The sequence below is a fragment of the Ranitomeya imitator genome, chromosome 2 (assembly GCF_032444005.1).
Source record: "Ranitomeya imitator isolate aRanImi1 chromosome 2, aRanImi1.pri, whole genome shotgun sequence".
In the NCBI taxonomy this organism is placed as follows: Eukaryota; Metazoa; Chordata; class Amphibia; order Anura; family Dendrobatidae; genus Ranitomeya; species Ranitomeya imitator.
Window position 1 is genome coordinate 124,299,698 of NC_091283.1, and position 22,786 is coordinate 124,322,483.

Consider the following 22,786-nt stretch of genomic DNA (forward strand, 5'->3'; position numbering starts at 1 on the left):
AAGAAAATGCCAAGAAAATAGTGTGACGTGTAAAAAAACGACTAAACCGACCCATTCATGGCAGGGAGATTCCTGCCCAGTGTAGGCCGAAAAGAATGCCAGTAACTTACTGTACTTACCAAAAATACTTCATCTCATGCAACGAACACATGAAAAATAGAAAATGACAAGCGCTGTACGTCTCACAATACAAACACTAGCGAATACTGCCACAGAAGCATTCTAGTGGGACTTAATAATGCTTTTCTTTGCAGTGCACATTATACAAAATACTACAAAACACCAAGTGCCCATACTAAGATTCCTACTTAGGAATATAAAATCAATTTAAAGTGTACCTGATGTCTGTCCGCAGTGGAGGCCGCCATGAAAATGCAGCAGTAACACTGGAAGGAATAATCTGCATCAACATGGCCACCGACGCGGCCACCGAGAGCAGGCGAGCAGGACACTTTATGAATAGACAAGTCATGTAATGTTTGCGCAGGGTACCTGCACATCATCTGTACAGAGGTACTTATACATATACTTGTAATAAAGTGAATCTGAAAAGGTCTTGTTTCTTTATAAACTACATTGCCCAGTCATAGAGGAGTATTTCACCTCCTCACTGCTGCCCGCTCCTGTGACGCCTTGTACTTCACATAAAGGGCTGCAGGCACAATGGCAGTGAAGTGGCTTCCACACCATGGACTACAACAACGTGACACACAGTGTCACAGACATAGCAGTGGAAATGCATTGTTCTAACTATTCTACACTTCTGTCCGTATATAAGTTTCTTTTTTTTATTTTTCTTAGAAGGTCATATATGTACATTTATATATTTACACACACATTTTCCTCATTTTTTTAATACAATCAAGAAAAAAAGATACAATTTGTATCAACAAACAAAAGGTCAATTCTGGGTAAGTGAGGCGGGTATTTCGGCTGCCCACGATCCAATCTGAAATCAGACTGGTCAATGGTTAGGGATTTTTAAAATATTAGATAAAGACGGAGAATGCTATTCATTAACGGGCTTTAAAAGGGTGTGCAGAAATGGATATATATCACTTTATCGTTTAAGGTGTTTTTTTTTATTGTATTCTATTAATGATCAGTGACTTCACTTGACCTACAGCACTGGGTGTAGTCTAATGGAGTCATAAGTACCCAATAATGGGAGAGAATAACGGTGCCCAGAGACATTAGACTTTAGTTGGTGAAAAGATCAACCAAAACTTTCAGTCATGGGGTAAAATGTAAAAAGTAAATACAATTTTCACATTATTTTCACGTTATTGCCCTATAATTACAAGAAGATCAGTGAGAGTCTGGATTCTGAGACCCCCATCAATTGCTCAACTCTCAACGGCGCAGATCAGGAGGCTATGCACTCACCGTCTGCTACACTGCGCACTCCCCATAGTCTTGATTCGCCGTGCCCTCCCCCGCCTTGATTCGCTGCGCCCTCCCCAGGCCTGACTCGCTGCGCCCTCCCCAGTCCTGACTCGCTGCGCCCTCCCCAGTCCTGACTCGCTGCGCCCTCCCCAGGCCTGACTCGCTGCGCCCTCCCCAGGCCTGACTCGCTGCGCCCTCCCCAGGCCTGACTCGCTGCGCCCTCCCCAGGCCTGACTCGCTGCGCCCTCCCCAGTCCTGACTCGCTGCGCCCTCCCCAGTCTTGACTCGCAGTGCCCTCCCCGTTCTTGACTCGCCGCTACCTCCCCAGTCTTGACTCGCTGCTCCCTCCCCAGTCTTGATTCACCGCGCCCTCCCCGTCCTGACTCGCAGTGTCCTCCCCAGTCCTGATTTGCTTTGCCCTCCCCAGTCTTGACTCGCTGCGCTCTCCCCAGTCTTGACTCGCTGCGATGGGCCTCTCAAGTAGAGGAGGGTGGGTTTGAGTGATCTGTGGGGGTATTCCGTCACCTGCTTGTGATCATTAAGGCAATGAAAAGTGAAAAAAATATTTTCAAAGCTTTAGTTACTCTTTGAAATCAAACAATCACTTTAGACATCAAATTGCAGAGATGAAATCAGCAGTGTTTGACTTTTTTTTTGCCAAATAGACAAACGCTGTTCCTCAAAATATGATCTTTTTGGTTAAAAGAATCCTCTCAAAAAGACTTATTCATTCTCCCCCCAGTATGGCTGAACATGTAAGGCCAGAGTGAATGACTGACGGCCAATATTGACCGCAATATGTATGGATGCATCAGCATCACTGCTCAGCAGACGATCGGTCAGCTCATGTGTATGGCCACTGTTACACTGCTGCTCCTTACTCGGACTGGCAGTCTCATAGTTCACTCCGGAGATAAACGCAGAAGTGCTCGGATTCAACAATTGGGAAGAGATGCAGACCCCCCCAATATATACTAAAAGGGACAACCGCTACTAACATGGTGGGGACTAGTTCACTCAGGTGATGGGCAGGAACAGCCACATTTTCCTGAATTCTGCTATAAAATCCCGCCAGCAATGTAGCTATAACCCCATATACACGATGTGACCAGAGAATTTGCTCTAAGTGTTGCAGATTTCAATCACTGCTGTGTAACCGGTGGACTTCAGGCCATCTTTGCAGTAAAAAGGCCTGCCTTGCGCATGGCATATTAGTATGTAACACCAAAGGTACCTTCACACATAACGATATTGTTAACGATATCGTTGCTATTTGTGACGTAGCAACGATATCGTTAATGAAATCGTTATGTGTGACAGCGACCAACGATCAGGCCCCTGCTGGGAGATCGTTGGTCGCTGAATAAAGTCCAGAACTTTATTTCGTCGCTGGACTCCCTGGAGACATCGCTGGATCGGCGTGTGTGACACCGATCCAGCGATGTCTTCACTGGTAACCAGGGTAAACATCGGGTAACTAAGCACAGGGCCGCGCTTAGTAACCCGATGTTTACCCTGGTTACCATGCTAAAAGTAAAAAAAAACAAACACTAGATACTTACCTACCGCTGTCTGTCCTCCAGCGCTGCGCTCTGCACTCCTCCTGTACTGGCTGTGAGCCGGAAAGCAGAGCGGTGATGTCACCGCTCTGCTTTCCGGCTCACAGCCAGTACAGGAGGAGAGCACAGAAGCAGAGCGCAGCGCTGGAGGACAGACGGCTGTAGGTAAGTATGTACTGTTTGTTTTTTTTTACTTTTAGCATGGTAACCAGGGTAAACATCGGGTTACTAAGCGCGGCCCTGCGCTTAGTTACCCGATGTTTACCCTGGTTACCGGCATCGTTGGTCGCTGGAGAGCGGTCTGTGTGACAGCTATCCAGCGACGCTGCAGCGATCCGGATCGTTGTTGGTATCGCTGCAGCGTCGCTAAATGTGAAGGGGCCTCAACTCTGAGCGATATTTACCTTTACATAATTAATTTATAGGATTAGTATCATTTGAACAAAATTATGGGATGCATTTTGTGTGCAGGAGTGAAGAGGAGCTTGCGCAGCGCTGTCCTGCCATCACCTGATTTTGACATATTACCAAACAATAACTATTTTGCAGGGCACAATTGAAGGAAGTTACAAAGTGGGTGGGTATTAGAGTACGTGGACTCCTTAACAATATAATAGAAAATATTAATAGAGCAGCCGAAGACCCGATCCTCAGAAAGCCAGAGAAAACCCTGACGGCAGCCTGACGTTCCGTTTGTTTCACAGTAAGAAACATGTAGGCAGTTATCACCTTCTCATGAAGAAACAAAAGGGCTCTAAGCTTGGCCCTTCTACGCTTTCATGAAAAAAACTGAAGCCGACTAAAGTCCAGAGCACAAGACTCCGGCTGCAAGCGGCCTCAACATCTCTAAAATATTATACAATGGGTTCCTTTAAAAAAATTAAATAAGATAGTGCTAAGGGTCAGCAACCTGAGTGCAGCAAAAGATAAGCGAGAAAACGTCTGGCCAGGTAACGCTATCTGCAGTATCTTTCCTTTAACTACATATTACACATAAAAACAAACACAACCTTCATTGCTGAGAGGGTAAATCCTATTTCTCCAAAGTGATCCAGTACCTGCTGGAAAGAAGTAGGAAGGAGAGCTGTACCTTCTGCAATGCTAAGGTCACATACTGATGGCCGTCACTGAACGCTGCCTCGCTCTCTGGAGGCTACCCCCAATCATCATGGACATGTATAAATCTCAGAAAGCTTAAACATGAAAATTAGATTTAGAGCCTCATCATCATAGGACATGTCCTGCAATGAGACATTCCCAGATGTCTGTTTCTTGCTGTTCCTGGTTTCTAATGGATATTTTAGGAAACTTCCAGATAAGCGTCAATGTCATGACCTGCAACATCTATTAATATATCCATCCACCATCTATAATAATTCTCCACAGTGGTGGATACCATCATGACGTAGAGCAAAATCTTTATGCGTTCTCGCATGTTGTAGGGATTCTACACTTTAAAATTTTTGGTAGATTTAGAATAGATTTCCTTTTTTTTTTTTTTTTTTTTTACAAAATAATTTGCATTTGGCCCCTCTAAATACGTAGGCCGTAGTTATTACCACTCGTTTAGTGGTTGCATTTAGAGGCATATGGTTATTACTGAGGTATGACAGACGATTCATTGTCACGGCAGAAACCTATGCGCAACAAAAAGAGAAAAAAATAAAAATAACATGTATACTATACATATAAAACCTGTAAAATATGTGGTCTCTGAAAAAATACCAACAGATCCAAGCGGCCAGGAATGGTGTCTTTGTGCAGTCAAGCAAAGACATCCCATTGTTTTTTTTTTCACTTTCTGTAAATCACTAGATAAAACTATACACAGATAGATGGAAGCATCTATCTCTAAACATTTACATTGAATTCAACTGCAAGTACACAATTAGGCATGCAATATAATTGCTAACAATGTGAATAGGTGCTTCTATGAACAGCTGAAGAGACAACATAATGCAGCAACTCATGTGCTTTGATGATCTGCTGGGAACTCCAGCATCAGAGAGCTTAACCGACCCTTCCATCCTCCTTATTAAGAATAGGAACGAGTGACCTTACCCCCCAAGGAACTGAGGTTTAACCTGTCATGCAGGTTTATCAGGGATAAATATACCTATACAATAAAATATGCACTCCTCCGGGAATGCTGTAAAAGATCACAAAGTGTAGCTTAAAAAATAATAAATACAGGAAAAAGTTTCTTGTGTCCATACATCGATTACTTGGTGGCAGAAAAACTAATAGCTAGGTCATCCAAGTAAGCAAAAATGTGTAGAACACTGCCAGGTTTTATTCAGGCAACTTGATCAATAGATACTATTGTCCAGACAATATAGGTGGGATTAACAGTGTTGATGACCTGATCTCAACTTGGATACAATGACAGCGGCGAGCTGCTGTGCATCGGTCATGTGCGGGTTCTTCTCCATGACTGACAGCACCACCCCTTGAGGAAAGATGTTGCACAAGTTCTTGTACGTTTGATACTGATGCTCAGGAATGATGTGCTGCTCCCTGGGTTCACTGCTCATAATGGGCCAATGTGGCGACCTCCAGAGCTGCTCCATCTTTTCTGGCATACTCCTTACCATCACGGGCTCATAGCAGGGCTGCATCAGACTATTGCTCAGTGGGTAGGAGTGGTAGCTATACGTGTCCGTGGGGCATGGTAAAGGATCCCAACTGGCATGCTGTTCACGGCACAATGGTGGCCTCCTTTGTCGCATGGGGTTACTCTCATAAAGACGAGAATCAGAGATGCTATCCATTCTGGTCATCACTAAAGCTCTACCAGGCTGAGCATTGGCAGCAGGGTGCATACTCTCCGGTACTGGGTAATCTCCTGGACAGCTGGACCTTGCTCCTACCAAAGGATGTTGTATGTGAAGAGCCAAATGTGAAGATGACGGTTTACGAGGCGTTTGCATGGGTTCTTCCTGCCCATAGCTCTGCACCCGGGTTAGCGCTTCATGATAACCATGTACAAATGGCTGTAGCCTACCCTGTGGAGGTCTTTGAGGTTTTATAGCATCCTCATGGCCTTGGTCTGCAATGCCCAAATAGAGGTCACTGTAAGAAGAGTAAGAATCGCTACTAGTGTGGCTTATGCAGCTGTCAGGACATGGGCTGGAGTTCCTGGAGAAACCTGCTCGGTCTTGTTCAGAGGTGTAGTAGTCCGAACTGTGCATAGTACTTATACTTAGGTTGGAGAAGTCACTAAGCATTGAGTAATAACCGTGGTCTCCAAGTGACTCGTATTTTGGATAATCCTCAGTGTAACTCACAGAATTGCCATGGCTGTTTGTCACCAAAATCGGTGGGTAGTGCACGCTTGCCATGTGTTCTAGAGAGGATTTTTGGTGAGAAAACTGAGATGACCCTGGAACAGGACTACTTGCTGAGCGAGTGTTCAAAGCACTTACTGCATGGCTCTTGGGAGGCGGCAGAGTGGGAACGCTCAAGGCAGACACAAGCGATGGCACAGAGTTAGCCTCTGACTTACGGGCTGCTGAAAGTCTATGCTCTGGTTCAACCGCTGCAGAACGAATACTTGGATCAGACTGTCTTTTAGGAGCTATACGTTTAGCTTCAATTGACCCGTCTGCCTTGGAAATAGATGGGCCAGTTCCACATTTAACCAGGGCTCCTTCACTCATTGTCTTCACAGCTGACAGCTTAGCACTTATACGGAGCTCGTCGGCCACAGACCTCAGGGGCTGGTTCGCTCGCTCAGGGTGGTAGTACTTGCACTTGTGCCCATAGGTGCATTTTTTACCTGAAAGGAAAAAAAGAACAGATTGGTAAATATACAAAATATAAATATTAAAATTCAGATGTATTTCTGTTCTGTCTAGAATAATGGTAAAGGCCCAAAACAACTAAAGGACAGACAATATCATACAATTCTTAACAAAAAGATAAAACTAACCAAACCTTCCAAATTGACCACGCAAAATGGTATTTTTTTTTATCCCAAGCTTAACTGTGAAGGCTAAATTATTTATTATGCTATAGTTAATAAAGACTGAATGCATAAAATCTCTTTTTTATTCTCACAATGTCAAATACATCATATGGAGAAAGAAAAACAAAAGCAAAAAGCACACCAACTCATGTAACATCTACTTACCATATGGACAAGGTTGCTTCTTATGCTCCGGTACAACAGGTTTTTTACGAAGGAAATTTTCCAAGCTGGGGCCATGTCTTCCTAGAGGATCGTCAGGAGGCATGAACCTGGAAATTGGATTTAGTCACAACACATTAGGTCATGTTGCAGAAAATTCACAGCGTGTAACAAAGCGTATGTTATTTCATGTAAACTTATGCCCACCGGGCGCTTAACGATTATGTGGAACTGTACATTTCTGCGTTTTTTTTTTTTCTTTTAACATACTACAAAATACAAGAAGCAGTAGATCTCTCAGTATTAGGGTACCGTCACACAGTGGCATTTTGATCGCTACGACGGCACGATTCGTGACGTTCCAGCGATATAGTTACGATCTCGCAGTATCTGACACGCTCCTGCGATCAGGGACCCGGCTGAGAATCGTACGTCGTAGCAGATCGTTTGAAACTTTCTTTCGTCGTCTAGTGTCCCGCTGTGGCGGCATGATCGCATAGTGTAACAAAGGTGTGCACGATATTGTATACGATGTGCGCATAGTAACCAACGGCTTCTACATCGCACATACGTCATGAAATTATCACTCCAGCGTTGTACATTGCAAAGTGTGACAGCAGTCTACGACGCTGGAGCGATATTGTTGCGATGCTGGAGCGTCACGGATCGTGCCGTCGTAGCGATCAAAATGCCACTGTGTGACGGTACCCTTAGAGGCAACAATTATTAGGGTTTAATTGCTAATAATTGGATTTCTTTATCTTTACAGGGCACTTACTTGTCATTGACAAATGAATACATAAGAAGCCTTTCTTCAATAAACTTTTTCCATTCAGGTTTCTCATTCTGGAGGTCTCTGTAGTTGTCATTGGACACAATGATGCCGTCAGAATCAAAGGACAGCTTAACTATAAAGCGGTCATCATAGCAAACCACTCTGCGGCCCTGCACCCTGCGTGATGGCGTGAAGACCAAAATCTTCTCCTTTTCCAGTTTGCGAAGAACCTCTTGATCTAAGGAGACCAAAATAATATTAATAACCTGATAAAATGTAATTTGTGGACAATGTTTGGACAGAACATGTATCTCGCTATGTAATGTTAGCTTTCTTTGAATTAATAGAAACTAAATTTGATTATAAGATACATATCGGCCTCTTGGATGAACAATTTCTAGGTGACAAAAGGACACAAACCTCTGCAGTATGCTATCCTAAAATTCACATTTCACCCCTGTTGCGGTGACAATACAATACACGTAACTTCCTTTTATTCTGATGTTCCCGGTTTATTTCTGTGATACTACTCTCATCTATGACAAACAGGTGACAGATATACACAGATGTAATAAGGGTAAGTACCAGTGATTGGGGCATCAGGGCGGGACTGTTCTTTTCTCCATGCCGGCACAAACACCGTAATATCCTTATGCCCTTTCTCAAGAAACCACTCTACAGCCAGTTGTATTCCTCGACAAGAAAAAACTTCTTTATTGCCATGGCTGGAAAAAAATGAGAAACAAAAGAAATAAGCAATGTACAGAGCATGACACTTTATTATAGGGCTATTCCTTGCACACTGCTGAGTAAATGATCAGTAAAGTCATTAACAATTTATTACTCTTCCTCTTTTGTATTTGCACTTACACTTTATCCTGCCATAAGCATGAACAATAAAGGAGAAACCTGGATATTTTCTTTAAAGAGACGGCAACATATTAGACTTCAGACAGCAGCGGGGGTTGGCATGTGAATGTTGCAGTCGGGACAGATGGCTCTACCTCCATGTTTGCATGTGTATGGCCAACTTTAGAATGAAGATATTTATGATTTTGATGTAAGTTTATTTACATAGTTACATAGTTATTAAGGTTGAAGGAAGACTTTAAGTCCATCTAGTTCAACCCATAGCCTAACCTAACATGCCCTAACATGTTGATCCAGAGGAAGGCAAAAAAAAACCATGTGGCAAAGAGTAAGCTCCACATTGGGGAAAAAAATTCCTTCCCGACTCCACATACGGCAATCAGACTAGTTCCCTGGATCAACGCCCTATCAAGGAATATAGTGTATATACCCTGTAACATTATACTTTTCCAGAAAGGTATCCAGTCCCCTCTTAAATTTAAGTAATGAATCACTCATTACAACATCATACGGCAGAGAGTTCCATAGTCTCACTGCTCTTACAGTAAAGAATCCATGTCTGTTATTATGCTTAAACTTTTTTTCCTCCAAACGTAGAGGATGCCCCCTTGTCCCTGTTTCAGGTCTATGATTAAAAAGATCATCAGAAAGGTCATTGTACTGTCCCCTCATATATTTATACATTAAAATAAGATCACCCCTTAGTCTTCGTTTTTCCAAACTAAATAGCCCCAAGTGTAATAACCTATCTTGGTGTTGCAGACCCCCCAGTCCTCTAATAACCTTGGTCGCTCTTCTCTGCACCCGCTCCAGTTCAGCTATGTCTTTCTTAAACACCGGAGACCAGAACTGTGCACAGTATTCTAAGTGTGGTCGAACTAGTGACTTGTATAGAGGTAAAATTATATTCTCCTCATGAGCATCTATGCCTCTTTTAATGCATCCCATTATTTTATTTGCCTTTGTAGCAGCTGCCTGACACTGGCCACTGAATATGAGTTTGTCATCCACCCATACACCCAGGTCTTTTTCATTGACGGTTTTGCCCAGAGTTTTAGAATTAAGCACATAATTATACATCTTATTACTTCTACCCAAGTGCATGACCTTACATTTATCCCCATTAAATCTCATTTGCCATTTATCAGCCCAAGCTTCTAGTTTACATAAATCATCCTGTAATATAAAATTGTCCTCCTCTTTATTGATTACCCTGCAGAGTTTAGTGTCATCTGCAAATATTGAAATTCTACTCTGAATGCCCCCTACAAGGTCATTAATAAATATGTTAAAAAGAAGAGGGCCCAATACTGACCCCTGTGGTACCCCACTGCTAACCGCTACCCAGTCCGAGTGTGCTCCATTAATAAACACCCTTTGTTTCCTATCCCTGAGCCAGCTCTCAACCCACTTGCACATATTTTCCCCTATCCCCATTATTCTCATTTTATGTATCCACCTTTTGTGTGGCACCGTATCAAAAGCTTTTGAAAAGTCCATATACACTACATCCACTGGGTTCCCTTGGTCCAATCCGGAACTTACCTCTTCATAGAAACTGATCAAATTAGTCTGACATGAACGGTTCCTAGTAAACCCGTGCTGATATTGGGTCATGAGGTTATTCCTCTTCAGATACTCCAGTATAGCATCCCTTAAGGTACCTTCACACATAACGATATTGTTAACGATATCGTTGCTATTTGTGACGTAGCAATGATATCGTTAATGAAATCGTTATGTGTGACAGCGACCAACGATCAGGCCCCTGCTGGGAGATCGTTGGTCGCTGAAGAAAGTCCAGAACTTTATTTTGTCGCTGGACTCCTGCTGACATCGCTGGATCGGCGTGTGTGACACCGATCCAGCGATGTCTTCACTGGTAACCAGGGTAAACATCGGGTAACTAAGCGCAGGGCCGCGCTTAGTAACCCGATGTTTACCCTGGTTACCATGCTAAAAGTAAAAAAAAACAAACACTAGATACTTACCTACAGCCGTCTGTCCTCCAGCGCTGTGCTCTGCACTCCTCCTGTACTGGCTGTGAGCCGGAAAGCAGAGCGGTGACGTCACCGCTCTGCTTTCCGGCTCACAGCCAGTACAGGAGGAGTGCAGAGAAGCAGAGCGCAGCGCTGGAGGACTGACGGCTGTAGGTAAGTATCTAGTGTTTGTTTTTTTTTACTTTTAGCATGGTAACCAGGGTAAACATCGGGTTACTAAGCGCGGCCCTGCGCTTAGTTACCCGATGTTTACCCTGGTTACCGGCATCGTTGGTCGCTGGAGAGCGGTCTGTGTGACAGCTCTCCAGCGACCAAACAGCGACGCTGCAGCGATCCGGATCATTGTAGGTATCGCTGCAGCGTCGCTTAATGTGAAGGGGCCTTTAGAATGCCCTCCAGGATTTTACCCACAGTAGAGGTTAAGCTTACTGGCCTATAATTTCCGGGTTCAGTTTTTGTTCCCTTTTTGAATATTGGCACCACATTTGCTATACGCCAGTCCTGTGGCACAGACCCTGTTATTATGGAGTCTTTAAAGATTAAAAATAATGGTCTATCAATGACTGTACTTAATTCCTGCAGTACTCGAGGGTGTATCCCATCCGGGCCCGGAGATTTGTCAATTTTAGTGATTTTTAGACGCCGCCGCACTTCCTGCTGGGTTAAGCAGGTGACATTTAATTGGGAATTTTTATCACTAGTCATTTTGTCTGCCATGGGATTTTCTTGTGTAAATACTGATGAAAAAAAGTCATTTAGCATATTGGCTTTTTCCTCATCCTCATCCACCATCTCACCCAGACTATTTTTAAGGGGGCCAACACTATCATTTTTTAGTTTCTTACTATTTATGTAGTTAAAGAATATTTTAGGATTATTTTTACTCTCTCTGGCAATGAGTCTCTCTGTCTCAATCTTTGCTGCCTTGATTTGCGTTTTACAGAATTTATTTAATTTTCTGTATTTATTTAATGCCTTCTCACTACCTACTTCCTTTAATTCTCTAAATGCTTTCTTTTTGTCACTTACTGCGCCCCTTACAGCTCTATTTAGCCATATTGGTTTCCTCCTATTTCTAGTATGTTTATTCCCATACGGTATATACTGTGCACAGGTCCTATCCAGGATGCTAATTTAATCAAAGTTAAAGAAAAAAGGCTGAAAGCACCCACTGGTTCAAAGCTCCAAGGAACCCACTTGGAGAATTAGGAGCATGAAGACAAACACTGGACGCTGCTTGTGTGTCTTCATGATGATATTTATCATCCATTTATAAATTCATTACAAAATCAGAATAATTTATGAAGTTTGTTATATATTGTCATGCAGGTTAATCTGACATTGTGAGGGGAAATGAGGCAACCGTACGACGCCCAAAAAGAATCATACACTGGCTCTATCCTAATCAATAGGACCATTGTACAATACCGGCCGGGCGTCATACAGCTGCCATGGAAACTTTACCACCCAGCGTGCAGCTGCGTCTCTCCACGCTCACTGTCACACTGGGTGGGAGATTACGCCTGGGGGGGAACTTTACTGGCACTGATGAATTGGTCATAAGACAAAGAAGGATAAAAGTGAGAATCAGAAGGGTGGAAATTACAATAAACAGCCATCGCTCACAACCACTGCAAATAAGGGACAGACAGATATGAGATAGATACGAGATAGATACATAACTTGTAGATAGATACATAATAGATAGATAGATAGATAGATAGATAGATAGATAGATAGATAGATAGATAGATAGATAGATAGATAGAATTCAAATTTGGTAGGAAAGAATAGCTCAGTAACTGGCACTGCATGCATGAATATTATTTTTTTTTCAAGATTTTTCAATGCAGTTTCATGCAATATTACAGATTGGAGGTTGCAAGGAGTCATAATATGGATTTGTGAAAGAACATTTCTAAGGGAATCTGTCACCAGGTTTTTGCCACCTAATCTGAGAGCAGTATAATGTAGAGACAGAGACCCACATTCCAGCAATGTATCACTTACTGGGATGCTTGCCGTTTTATCAGCAGGAGATTATAACTAGAGGACTAGCAAACCTGTTGCCAGGAAGTCCTCCATATTCATGAGATCTATGTAACCTGTCCACACCACTGATTGGCAGCTTACTGCCTATGCAGAGCAGACACAGAAAGCTGCCAATCAGTGATGTGGGTGGGGTTATACAGGGCTCAGCATTTAGAGAACTGCTAGATCTGCAGCAGAGAAAACTGTGATTTATCAAAGCAGCCGTGTAAGTGATACATCTCTGAATTCAGGATCTACGTACCTACATTATGGAGTTTTCAGATTAGGTCACCAAACCTTAGTGACAGATTCCTTTTAAGGGGCCCGTGTACCTCTTACATAGCTGTTGGTTAAAAGCTAATGCGGGTGACATCTATTTCTCCCAACTCCCCAGACAAACACCCAACCCAAGTGTTCAGGAGAATTCAATGTGGAGAGTGGGATACATCTCACAGCAGCTGAGCTCCAGGGAAAACAGAAGAATCGGAGGTTTGAATTCACCATCATAATCTAATGCAATATCACATGTCTGGGGAGAGTAGGGAGATATATGTATACATAGCCAGTGGGTTTGACCAACTTTAAGCTAATGTGGATCCCCTGGATCAGTTAGAATTGACCACTTAGGATTGAAATGTTTTAGTTTTTCTATCCAAGTGATCAATAAACATGCCATCTAAAGTAATAAATCTGTTTTACTTTTAAATAGATTTGTAAACCGACCTCATCGCCACGTTACTTCCATCGATGACAATGGGTCTGAGGTTGTCCATGTTGTCCACAACTTCATCTTCTAGAGATAGCTCTGGACTTGCAATCTCTTTGGTGCAAGGGCCTCTTGGTACTAGGCTGGCAGTGACATTGTCCCCAGTGCCCTGTGCTTCTGACTCTCCCTTATTTCCCAATCTCACCAGCTCCGCCAGGATATCATTGATAAGGGCGTCTGCACCCAGCTTATTGAGGACAGCTTGGATTTGATCTCCATTGTATCCCAACTTTAGGGCGAAGTCCATCTTAGCTTGATACTCCTTGTCCAGGTGACTTTTAGTGTCCACCAGCTTGGCTCGGTGCTCCGGCAGAACTTGAATGCTGCTTTGCGAAAAGCTGGGACGGTCCAAGCACGGTGATCTACAAAGTTGTCTGTGTGGCTTACTTGCAATGTCTATACCTTGGAAAAGCGTATTGACGTAACTCCCAATTCCACTGCGGCCTCCCTGTTCGGCTTCACTCTCTGAGCTGGTCCATTCGTCAGATTCACTGCAGTCTCCAAGGTCTTGTGAGTAGTCCATTTCATTTGCAGCCGCCCTTTCTTCTTTGGACGGCCTCTTCTTTTCCATTTCCAGTTTTCTGACCATGGACCAGGCCGTCATCACGTTTAGCAGACGATCAAAGATCTTCAAGCTACCCTCTTTCACTTAATTACAGCTGTAATTTATGGCATCTTCCAGGCTGTGGGACTGCTTATGGATGTAAAGTCTTGCAAGGTATTCTCTGGGATACAGATGACAAATGTATTCCTGCAAAAGAGAATACACAATATTACTGTAAGGGACACAGGAATAATAAGAGGCTAGAATGGCAATACAGAATGACCCCACGGCAAAGCCAAATCTTGTACAACGTTGCTATAAAGTCATTCTAACTACAAACTGACAATATCACTGCCGTGCTATGGAAGAAACAACAGGGGCTCTTCTTTCACACAAAAAAGTCACAACTTTCTTTGGACTGTGTGAAAACAAAAAACCAGTTACTCTATTTCATGTGAGCCATGTTCATAGGAGAATATTAAAGTGGAAATGAAACGTACTAAAGTGCTCAAAAATGTTCTTCGTTTGTCTCCTAAACATTTTGGAATGGAATGTAAAAAACTTGTTCTGTCTGCAAAGTTTTTTTTTTCCAAATTAAGAAAGGACACCAGATGGATTGGGAAAGGAATAAAGTTTATTAATGTTAAAGTCTATTGTAAATGCATCATAACAGATGGTCATCGTCCGTTAACAGGTCTGGTTTTAGCGCTGCACATGCTCAGAACGCTAGAGCTGTTCACAGACACCTCAAATTATTATTATTTATTTACAAATAATCTAATAAAAATAATCTAAGAAAAACAGATGTAAAAACAACAACAAAAAATAGAAGCAAAGTGAAAACCAAAGTTATTACGGTAATATTCATTTGTCACCTATTTCCCGAAATGTAAAAGTATGAACTGAAAAATCAAGACTGTCTTTGAAACATTTTCAATCTCCATAAATCCAATGAAACACATGGATGCAACTAGATAGATATATACCTCATACAGTAAAAGGATTAGCGCCTTCTTTCAAACCTCGCATCCAAGCCCTTACCACCTCCAACTAGAAACATTTCCTGAAAATTTCCTCTACCCAGAGTTAACACAAATGTCACTACATGCCCTCATCATCTCCTTCGTGGACTACTGCAATATCCTCCTATCTAACATTCTCACACCCCGCCAATCTATCCTATTAATCTGCTGCCTGATTAATACACCTCTATTCTCTGCCAATCATTTAACGGTAACTGACTCCATATTATTAGCAATGATTTACATAGTCATAATCTGTCCCCTCCAATCTCCCACATAATCTCCTGATACCTTCCCACCAGGGCTGTGAAGTCTTTAAACCAAACCACTGACCCCCGACTCCTAAACTTCCTTGACTGACTCCGATTCCACAGCACTGGTCACTACTGAGCATGTACATGAAGTGCAGTACAGATTGATCTCATCTACGACTCCACAGCACTGGTCACTACTGAGCATGTACATAAAGTGCAGCACCAATTCATCTCAGCTACGACACCACAGCACTGGCCACTACTGAGCATGTACATAAAGTGCAGCACAGATTCATCTCATCTACGACTCCACAGCACTGGTCACTACTGAGCCTGTACATAAAGTGCAGCACAGATTCATCTCATCTACGACTCCACAGCACTGGTCACTACTGAGCATGTACATAAAGTGCAGCACCAATTCATCTCAGCTACGACACCACAGCACTGGCCACTACTGAGCATGTACATAAAGTGCAGCACAGATTCATCTCATCTACAACTCCACAGCACTGGTCACTACTGAGCATGTACATAAAGTGCAGCACAGATTCATCTCATCTACGACTCCACAGAACTGGTCACTACTGAGCATGTACATAAAGTGCAGCACAGATTGATCTCATCTACGACTCCACAGCACTGGTCACTACTGAGCATGTAGATGAAGTGCAGCACAGATTCATCTCATCTACGACTCCACAGCACTGGTCACTACTGAGAATGTACATAAAGTGCAGCACAGATTCATCTCTTCTACGACTCCACAGCACTGGTCACTACTGAGCATGTACATAAAATGCAGCACAGATTCATCTCATCTACGACACCACAACACTGGTCACTACTGAGCATGTACATAAAGTGCAGCACAGATTCATCTCATCTACGACTCCACAGCACTGGTCACTACTGAGCCTGTACATAAAGTGCAACACAGATTCATCTCAACTAAAAGCCCAGATCCTTAGTTCAGGAACAGAACAGACATTAATAGGATATTTTATAACTTTCCCAACTTACTATGAAAAAATTGACAGCACATCCTGCACTGAACTGCTGAACCCAATTTTTATCTATTTTGGGAGTCGGTCCATTTAATACCAACTCCACCAAAATGCAGACTCCACTGCCCTGCTTCCCACATCATCTCCTTTTTCCAGCTGCCTCTGTTTGGTTCTCACACAACAGATTCCAAAATTTATCCAAAGCATCCCTCATCCACTGGAAATCAATACCTCAGCACATCAAGTACTAGTATACTATACATGGATTATATGTATGTAAACCTTCTTCTCATGTACATAGCCCTGGACTTTAAATTTACTACGGTAATTGTAAAAATACAAGTTACCAGATAAACCCATGGATGAGTTCCTCCCTCTTCAAACTTGGTGTGTCATTGTTTTGTTGAACAAGGCTTTCTAGCATCAAATAGATATTAAAACCCTTGACGTTTTGTCATCATCCATCACAAGAGATATTATTGAACCAAAGCTTGGGCTTTCTCATTTGGCTATTAACCACTTGGCAATAACATCCTGCAATCCATTATCGCTTACCCAAGAACGTCCCTCTACACGCTCAAAGGACTCTTCAAAACTTCAATTACAATAATAAAGCAGGGTAAAGTGTCTGATAAACAAGGAAGAAGATGGAAAACCAGATCACCTCACCTTCTAGAGGCATGATGACATCAGATCCAGCCTACGTCTACTTACTCTATAAATGGCGCACTTCTAGTCATCTCGACAAGGTTTGACAATGATGCACTAGGCACAGCAGACATCAGATAGGGGAGCTACAAAGTGTCACATTTGCATGTTTATATGTGGAAGCCATATTATACGTCTGAGTATATGCCACATCTTTGATAAACAGGAAAATAAGTACATGTTATACGTAGCAGGATCATGCAATTACTTCAACAAAGCCCGTCTCCTGCAGACGATTTCTCCTTATTCCAATTTCCAGAAGCTCAGAGCATTAGAGAGCTATATCTAGTGTATAGGGCAGGAACAGCTTCCAGGAAATGTATCTATAGGTACACAATGTGGCCTGATATATGTTGGTATAACTTTATCACACTATAGGAAAGAAGAGCAGATTGAGCTTTTCTATAGAGTGGGTCAGTACAATGGGCACGATCCTACATCAGGAATCCTTCCTCGTATACACAGACAATCCTGTGACAACATTCACTATCCCCCAATAATTTAACTGATTCTCTCTAACACAACCCAGAATACATAAGTGGATATCTATCACCAGCTATGGAGACACTGACAAAGCACGTGATTAAAGGGAACCTGTCACCCCCAAAATCAATGGTGAGGTAAGCCCACCGTCATCAGGGGCTTATCTACAGCATTCTGTAATGCTGTAGATAAGCCCCCGATGTAACCTGAAAGAGGAGAAAAAGAAGTTAGATTATACTCACCCGGGGGCGGTCCTGCTGCGGTCCGGTCAAATGGGTGTCTCAGGTCCGCGCCTCCTATCTTCATTCCATGACGTCCTCTTCTGGTCTTCACGCCGCGGCTCCGGCTCCGGCGTACTTTGTCTGCCCTGTTGAGGGCAGAGCAAAGTACTGCAGTGCGCAGGCGTCGGGCCTCTCTGACCTTTCCGGCGCCTGCGTACTGCAGTACTTTGCTCTGCCCTCAACAGGGCAGACAAAGTACGCCTGCACCAGAGCCGCAGCGTGAAGACCAGAAGAGGACGTCATGGAATGAAGATGGGAGGCGCTGTTCCGGACCTGAGACACCCATCGGAGCAGGACCGTCCCTGGGTGAGTATCATCTAACGTCTTTTTCTCCTCTTTCATGTTACATCGGGGGCTTATCTACAGCATTACAGAATGCTGTAGATAAGCCCCTGATGACGGTGAGCTTACCTCACCATCGATTTTGGGGGTGACAGGTTCCCTTTAACTGCTCAGATTCACATTGCCTTTCCAATGTGAGTCATAGGCTATGTGCACACGCAGGAAAAGTGGTGCAGAATTTCCTGCACAAAATCTGCATCTCCTGGCAGAATCCGCAGCTGTGGATTTGCCGCGGATTTTGTGCGGTTTTCATGCGTAATTGATGCGGTTTTTGCCACTGCAGATTTTTATCATGGAGGGGTGCAGAAATGCTGCAGATCTGCACAAAAGAAGTGAATGCACTCTTTTGAAATCCACAGCAATTCCGCACAGCTATTTTTTTTACCCCACTGATTTACATTGTACTGCACATCACAGTGCGGATCTGCAGCGTTTCTGCGTGGAAGAATCTGCTGTGGATCTGCAGCAAATCCGCATCGTGTGCACATAGCCATAAAGTCAGATCACAGAGTAATTTATTTTTATTTATTTTATTTTATTTTTTTTTTTTTTTTGGGGGGGGGGGGGGGGGGGGGAGGAGTTCCTAGGAAGATTTTTTTTTTCGCCCCCCAGGTCTGATTTACATACATAGTCACATCATATTTATAGGTTATCAAGACGTGAACAAGCAATCAATCAGAGAAACAAAGCACTCTAGGGAGATTAAACTATGGAGGAACAAAAAAAATTATAAAGGCAGCAAATATTTCCATAATGAAAGAGTAAAAAAGTAAATAATAAAAAAGAAAATGTCATAAGACCACGTCATATATGAAAACTAAAGAAAGGATGCGGATAGCGTATAGGATATTTGCAGTAGTGTAGGTTATAATGGTTTGCAGTGTAGTAGGTATATTTAAGCCTCTGCGGAAAGGTTTCATTCAATAAATATTTAGTAGTAAAGATATAAAATATCTTGTAAATGGCTCATATATATATATATATATACATATATATATATATATACATATATATATATATATATATATATATATATATGTATATATATGTATATATATATATATATATATTAGGTAGTAATAACAAGTTAACTGGAGATACGCCATACTTTCATTCCTTATCCTGTGGATGTGTGATTTAGTATTTAATGGTAGACACAAATATAATCCACATACCGTATATACTCGAGTATAAGCCGAGATTTTCAGCCCAAATATTTGGGCTGAAAGTGCCCCTCTCGGCTTATACTCGAGTCACGGTAGCGGTGGGGTCGGCGGGTGAGGGGGAGAGGGCGCTGAGGTATACTTACCTAGTCCCAGCAATCCTGGCGCTGTCCCTGCCGTCCCACGGTCTTCTGTGCTGCAGCTTCTTCCCCTCTTCAGCGGTCACGTGGGACCGCTCATTAGAAAAATGAATAAGCGGCTCCACTCCCATAGGGGTGGAGCCGCCTATTCATTTCTCTAATCAGCGGTAATAGGGACCGCTGATAGAGAAAGAAGCTGCGGCACCGAAGACAGCTGTGACAGGCGGGGAGCGCCAGGATCGCTGGGACTAGGTAAGTATGTAATATTCACCTGTCCGCGTTCCAGCCGCCGGGCGCCGCTCCATCTTCCCAGCGTCTCCGCTCTGACTGTGCAGGTCAGAGGGCGCGATGACGCATATAGTGTGCGCGGCGCCCTCTGCCTGATCAGTCAGTGCAGAGACGCCGGGACCGGACGCTGGGAGCTGCAAGCAAGAGAGGTGAGTATGGCTTTTTTTTTTTTATTGCAGCAGCAGCGGCCTTGACACAGATTTATGTGGAGCATCTATGGGGATATATGAACGCAGCAGAGCACTATATGGGGCACAGCTATGGGGAGATATGAACGCAGCAGAGCACTATATGGGGCACAGCTATGGGGAGATATGAACGCTGCAGAGCACTATATGGGGCACAGCTATGGGGAGATATGAACGCTGCAGAGCACTGTATGGGGCACAGCTATGGGGAGATATGAACGCTGCAGAGCACTATATGGGGCACAGCTATGGGGAGATATGAACGGTGCAGAGCACTGTATGGGGCACAGCTATGGGGAGATATGAACGCTGCAGAGCACTATATGGGGCACAGCTATGGGGAGATATGAACGGTGCAGAGCACTGTATGGGGCACAGCTATGGGGAGATATGAACGCTGCAGAGCACTATATGGGGCACAGCTATGGGGAGATATGAACGGTGCAGAGCACTGTATGGGGCACAGCTATGGGGAGATATGAACGCTGCAGAGCACTATATGGGGCACAGCTATGGGGAGATATGAACGGTGCAGAGCACTATATGGGGCACAGCTATGGGGAGATATGAACGCTGCAGAGCACTGTATGGGGCACAGCTATGGGGAGATATGAACGCTGCAGAGCACTGTATGGGGCACAGCTATGGGGAGATATGAACGGTGCAGAGCACTGTATGGGGCACAGCTATGGGGAGATATGAACGCTGCAGAGCACTGTATGGGGCACAGCTATGGGGAGATATGAACGGTGCAGAGCACTATATGGGGCACAGCTATGGGGAGATATGAACACTGCAGAGCACTATATGGGGCACAGCTATGGGGAGATATGAACGCTGCAGAGCACTGTATGGGGCACAGCTATGGGGAGATATGAACGCTGCAGAGCACTGTATGGGGCACAGCTATGGGGAGATATGAACTCTGCAGAGCACTGTATGGGGCACAGCTATGGGGAGATATGAACGCTGCAGAGCACTGTATGGGGCACAGCTATGGGGAGATATGAACGGTGCAGAGCACTGTATGGGGCACAGCTATGGGGAGATATGAACGCTGCAGAGCACTGTATGGGGCACAGCTATGGGGAGATATGAACGCTGCAGAGCACTGTATGGGGCACAGCTATGGGGAGATATGAACGCTGCAGAGCACTATATGGGGCACAGCTATGGGGCAATAATGAACATGCAGAGCACTATATGGCACAGCTATGGGGAAATAATGATCTATTTTTATTTTTGAAATTCACCGGTATCTGCTGCATTTCCACCCTAGGCTTATACTCGAGTCAATAGGTTTTCCCAGTTTTTTGTGGCAAAATTAGGGGGGTCGGCTTATACTCGGGTCGGCTGATACTTGAGTATATACGGGTAATCTGGTTTTCAGCAAAACCAGGATTTGTTTACTGTGGGTATTTAAAGAAAGAAAAAATCTAAATAAAAAAATCCAGAACTGGTCTGAGGACTCCTCAGAATAAAAAAAAAAAAAAAAAAAACACAATAAAACCCACAATGCGCTCATTGCAATAAAACCCACAATGCGCTCATTGCCCTGTGCATGGGGATAGAATAGGCCAAATTCAAGCATTTCCAGCTGAATGGTGGTGTATGAACTTGGCCTTATAGTGTCAGTGAGCGCAGACACAGCTTCTATTGGACATGATTGCATAAGATCTTCCAGCATCACAGATGAATGCTGACATCATCGCTCACTGAGATCGGGTCCCCTGACTTTCTCTGTGATGTCATTGTACATTTACCATATAGGTGATTGCAAAGGTAATTCACAGGATATGCTTGAAATGAAAGCTGGAAACGTCCCCCATTGATTCGCTTTTTTTCCAGTAAGGTACAGTGGATTTAGTATACAGAACGGAGGAGAATGGCGGAGAAGAAGCCCCCACCATTACATTAGATTTCCTGTGATAAGATGACCAATTATATGGTATCTTTTAACGGTGAGGTCATGGTGACTGCATCAACAATAAGCCATTTAGGTGACCATAATAATATATAACCACCAATTTGACAATACCCTTTCCATGATGAAATGCCTGGTGCACAATCAGTTAATAGGCAAAGCACCTGTAGGCACCAGGCAGAGGTTCGGTGGGCGCCGGTGGCCATGAGAACAGCTCCATCACTGGGCCATTTGCTGGAAAAATTCCTCATTCCTCCTCATGCAAACACTGGGACATTGCAACAATATGGAAGTTGTTTTGGGTTTTTTTTGTTGTCTTTTTTAAGGCTCCTTGTGACTTCCTGAAACCTGCCCTCATTACTGTCACGTTAGGCTTCACCTGCCCAGGTGTGGGGGATTATACTGTGCGCACGGTGGGACCTTTCCACTGAATATCAATGTAGTCTCATATCAATAAGGAGCAGATGTGATCAGCAGGGTTCACTACAAAACACTACACCATGCTGGATAATAGGCAGAGAGGTTTCACAGGAGTATATTAATGTAAGAGTATGATATGCCCACTCTGCAATCAGCGAGGGTCATACCAAGAGGTGTGCAGCAGCTCCTAATGTGTCTACTGTGTACCAAGAGGTGTGCAGCAGCTCCTAATGTGTCTACTGTGTACCAAGAGGTGTGCAGCAGCTCCTAATGTGTCTACTGTGTACCAAGAGGTGTGCAGCAGCTCCTAATGTGTCTACTGTGTACCAAGAGGTGTGCAGCAGCTCCTAATGTGTCTACTGTGTACCAAGAGGTGTGCAGCAGCTCCTAATGTGTCTACTGTGTACCAAGAGGTGTGCAGCAGCTCCTAATGTGTCTACTGTGTACCAAGAGGTGTGCAGCAGCTCCTAATGTGTCTACTGTGTACCAAGAGGTGTGCAGCAGCT

The 22,786-nt window shown here is 43.7% G+C and overlaps 1 protein-coding gene across 2 annotated transcripts in view; it reads right to left on the reverse strand.

Moving 5' to 3' along the window:
• Positions 1-4,453: 4,453 nt before the first annotated feature.
• The window catches only part of ZC3H12B (zinc finger CCCH-type containing 12B), an 83,221-nt gene continuing 64,888 nt past the window's right edge, over positions 4,454-22,786 (reverse strand). For both annotated transcript variants that reach the window (XM_069747200.1, XM_069747199.1), the window contains exons 2-6: positions 13,474-14,267; positions 8,435-8,574; positions 7,853-8,087; positions 7,078-7,184; positions 4,454-6,723 (exon numbers count right to left, since the gene is read on the reverse strand). In XM_069747200.1, the coding sequence (XP_069603301.1) occupies positions 5,291-6,723; positions 7,078-7,184; positions 7,853-8,087; positions 8,435-8,574; positions 13,474-14,120 (2,562 nt within the window). In that variant the 5' untranslated portion in view covers positions 14,121-14,267 and the 3' untranslated portion in view covers positions 4,454-5,290. The remainder of the gene's footprint in view (positions 6,724-7,077; positions 7,185-7,852; positions 8,088-8,434; positions 8,575-13,473; positions 14,268-22,786) is intronic.